This window comes from Chenopodium album, chromosome 15 (assembly GCF_948465745.1).
Source record: "Chenopodium album chromosome 15, dcCheAlbu1.1, whole genome shotgun sequence".
In the NCBI taxonomy this organism is placed as follows: domain Eukaryota; kingdom Viridiplantae; phylum Streptophyta; class Magnoliopsida; order Caryophyllales; family Amaranthaceae; genus Chenopodium; species Chenopodium album.
In genome coordinates this window covers 47,689,227-47,692,590 of record NC_137848.1, presented here as the reverse complement: position 1 = coordinate 47,692,590, position 3,364 = coordinate 47,689,227, and the positions used below count along the sequence as shown (strand labels likewise).

General features: G+C 38.1%; 1 protein-coding gene across 1 annotated transcript; it reads left to right on the top strand.

Moving 5' to 3' along the window:
• Window positions 1-2,569: 2,569 nt before the first annotated feature.
• LOC145581316 (peptidyl-prolyl cis-trans isomerase FKBP42-like) lies at window positions 2,570-3,025 on the top strand. Its single transcript, XM_081638342.1, has one exon. It carries the CDS (start codon window positions 2,570-2,572, stop codon window positions 3,023-3,025), a length of 456 nt encoding a protein of 151 aa, XP_081494468.1.
• Window positions 3,026-3,364: the final 339 nt, after the last annotated feature.

Here is a 3,364-nt window from a genome sequence, read left to right as displayed (position 1 = left end):
AAAAAAAATACTACTAAATTTATCCTCAATTTGTCACTAATTATAGGGAAGGGATGACAGTGGTCATGTAGGAAAGAAAAATGAATACAAGTGACACAATTTCTCCCATCCCAACTGTTGTAGAATGATTTCCTCGTACATCACTTATTCACTTGCATCCACAACAGTTGACATCCGTCGTAAATGGCTATTTCTAACCATATTGTTAATTGACATTTTGTGGTAGTAATAGGGATTGGCGCATGAGAAGATAAAACAAATTTATTACATGTATCAAGTACAATACTGCCTAATTAGCAGACTTAGCACTAAGTGCATCATAGACTCCTAAAATCCTATATAGTAGCAGCTAATTTTGGTCAGAATAGAATTGTAACATTATTGTCAGGTTGATTGGTAAACAAAACGAGGGCTACTACTTTAATATGGTATTGAAAAAAAAAATACTGACATATATTCTAACAGCAAGACTAAGCAGACTTTTCCTTATTGAAGTATGTTGTTGCTCCTTTGCAGAGGAAGCTGATAATTTAGCCTTAAAAAAGTAAAGATAAAAATAAGCTGTAGTAACTGGTTACTTCAGGCAGGTTCAATACAAAGTTTAGTACCTAGTTTGCAATAACGGGAAGTTCAGTACCCTTTGTGCTTTACTCATCACCAGTTCATCATAGATAATACGAATAAGTGAGAAGCCAACATCTTTGGAGTTCACATCATTAATCACGTTAATCACATCTGATTCCACCCAAACTCTTTATAACTTAAATAGTAATGTCAATAATAATTGATTCTCCATTCCCACATGAACGCATCGAACTACACAACACTCAGCTAAAGATTCTTCAGTGATAGCAAGCTGTTTAATTGGAGATATAGGAGGGAAACACCTTCTGGCCATTTATATGGAGCTGACCAAACCTTCCCTGTCTTCCAATTGTAACAAACCACAACATATTTTCCTCCGTTCACGTCACAAAATAACTAAACCTCCCCAGTTTCCAAGCTAGTGAAAAGAGGTTCACAGTTTCCAGCAGCAAAAGGATCGGAATGACTGTCAAGCCTCGAATACATACAAGTTGCATCGAAATCCATAGCTCTAGTTCAAGTGCCAGTTTTCGATTCTATCATTTTCCACACCTTCCAACACTTGATAGGGGATTGCCTATGCACCATACCCACACCTGTGTCCATATTTATACTTCTAGTAAAAAAGGAGTTCTTCACGTAATCATTTGGGTTGGGGAATTGATACATGCTTTTGGTATCAATATCCAAGGCCAAACCATTAGTAACGTTTGTCTAACCAATAATATACCCCTCAGCAGTACAGAGCGTCTTGTTCAATAGTGTTTGCTTTGCATCCATACTCGTAGTAATGCCTTTACAGTCAATGGATCTCCAAGTTTCGTCAACAGCTACTGTACACACAAAAACCTTAACTTCAAATTTTTCCAAAAGAAATCCAATTTCATCATAATCAGCACATGATACTCGTTTATTCTTGGAGAAAAAAGAAACATATACCACCTTGTATTGGCCAGAAGCAGGCGCAAATGCTAAAGTAGTAACAGGTGTACAAAGTATGCGTACCCTTAACAGGTTATGGGGAAGGAGATTGATGATGGATTTTGTTGCGAGATTAACCAGAAGCAATTCCTTTGCTATGGTGGCGTGATGAAGCAAAACAAGACCGTAACAAGAACCCATAATAGTGGCTTGAAATGGAAGCTTAAGTTCACTTGAAGTGTATCGAGTAGCATCATAAGAGTGAAGATAGAAGGATCGCCTTAGCTGAAGAAGGTGTGCTCTAACAAAGAGCGGGTCAATGATTATAGCATTCCACTCCTTGCAAACAAGCTTGATAATGTCTTGAAGAAGTGAAGCAAGAAGAAGTAATAATATGTTACAAATTATATCTCTGGGAATACAAGAGTAAGATGTTGAATACTTTTTTTCTTTCCTCGGCTTCTTAATGCAAGTAGCAAGTGTTCGACTTTCTCCTACTCCCAAAACTTACAAATTTTGCAAATGCATCCATCTATACAAGGAATAATAGTTTGATATAAAGTAATGTTATGGAATCAAACTTTGTAAGCTCGACCCACTCTCTCCAATCCCAAACGCGTGACCCCCTAAAGGGAAGTAGCTCGCCGGAGGCCATTCCCTCTGCTATGGTCGCCAGCAAGCTCACCTTGAAGAGCTAACTCCTTTTTTCGTCCCCAATCTGATTTATTTCAAGGAGTTGTGGTGTTTAGCCGTCGATTCCTCTGTATACCGTAAGTTCTTCTTTTGTAGATCTGTTTTCTGTTTTTTTTTCTTGGTTTGATTTCTATCGTCTTGGGTGGTTTGTTGAGCTTGTCCAGTTTATCTAGGGTGGTTTGTTGTGCTTGCTCAAGTTTGTGTTGGTTTCCGTGGTCTCTGTTTTTGGTTTTTAGGTATGGGGGAGCATTTGAGTTTAGGAGGTATAATGCTTCATCACTTAGATATTTTGGAGGAAGAGGACATTGATGTTGAGGAGATGTTTTAGAATACTAGTAGTCTGGAAGGGGCTATTTCGTATGTGTTTGATATGAAGGAGAAAGCAAACTCTTTGTTCAAATTGAAGGATTTTAATTCTGCTTTTGTGTTCTACAACAAGGGTATCAAATGCTTGTGTGTTATAATTTGCGCTATTAGTGATGACCCTCATATGTGTGAGGTTAGTCCTGAGTTGAAGGAGCTTGCTATTAGTCTTCATTTGAATTTTGCGGCAAGCGCAATTAAGCTAAATAAATTTAGTGTTGCCATCACTTTTTGTTCTCTGGTTTTGGAGGCTAGTAAGAATAATGCGAAGGCTCTGTTTAGAAGAGGATTAGCGTTGGAGAAGTCGGGATTTTTGGATAAGGTGTATGATGATTTTAAATCAACAAAAGAGATTGAACCAACAAACAAGGAAATTGGGAAGGAATTGGCAAGATTGGAGAATGTTGTACTTAGGAATCTTAATGGTGAAGAGATAAAGGTTGAGGAAAGTGTGCATTTCTAGGTTGAAGATCAGAGAAGCCCAATCAATGAAAAGAAAATGAACTGTGGCTCAAGAATGGAAGGGTCTAAGGAAGAGAAGAATGTGGAGGCTATTGTTGATAAGCCGAAAGTTGAAGCTACCAAAGACTATTCTAATGGTAGCCATGGGTCATATAATATGGGAGATATATAGAGATCCCATGGATATTGACAGCTTGAAAGGCTCAGTTTCTAGGTGTTGTTCAAATCTGGCCCTCCCAGTTTTAAGGTGGCGTTCGTCAATCGAAAAAATCCATCTTCTTACTTGAGAATTGCCCGTGCAGATATAGATAAGTTGAGGCAAGAGAAAGAGTTGTGGCTC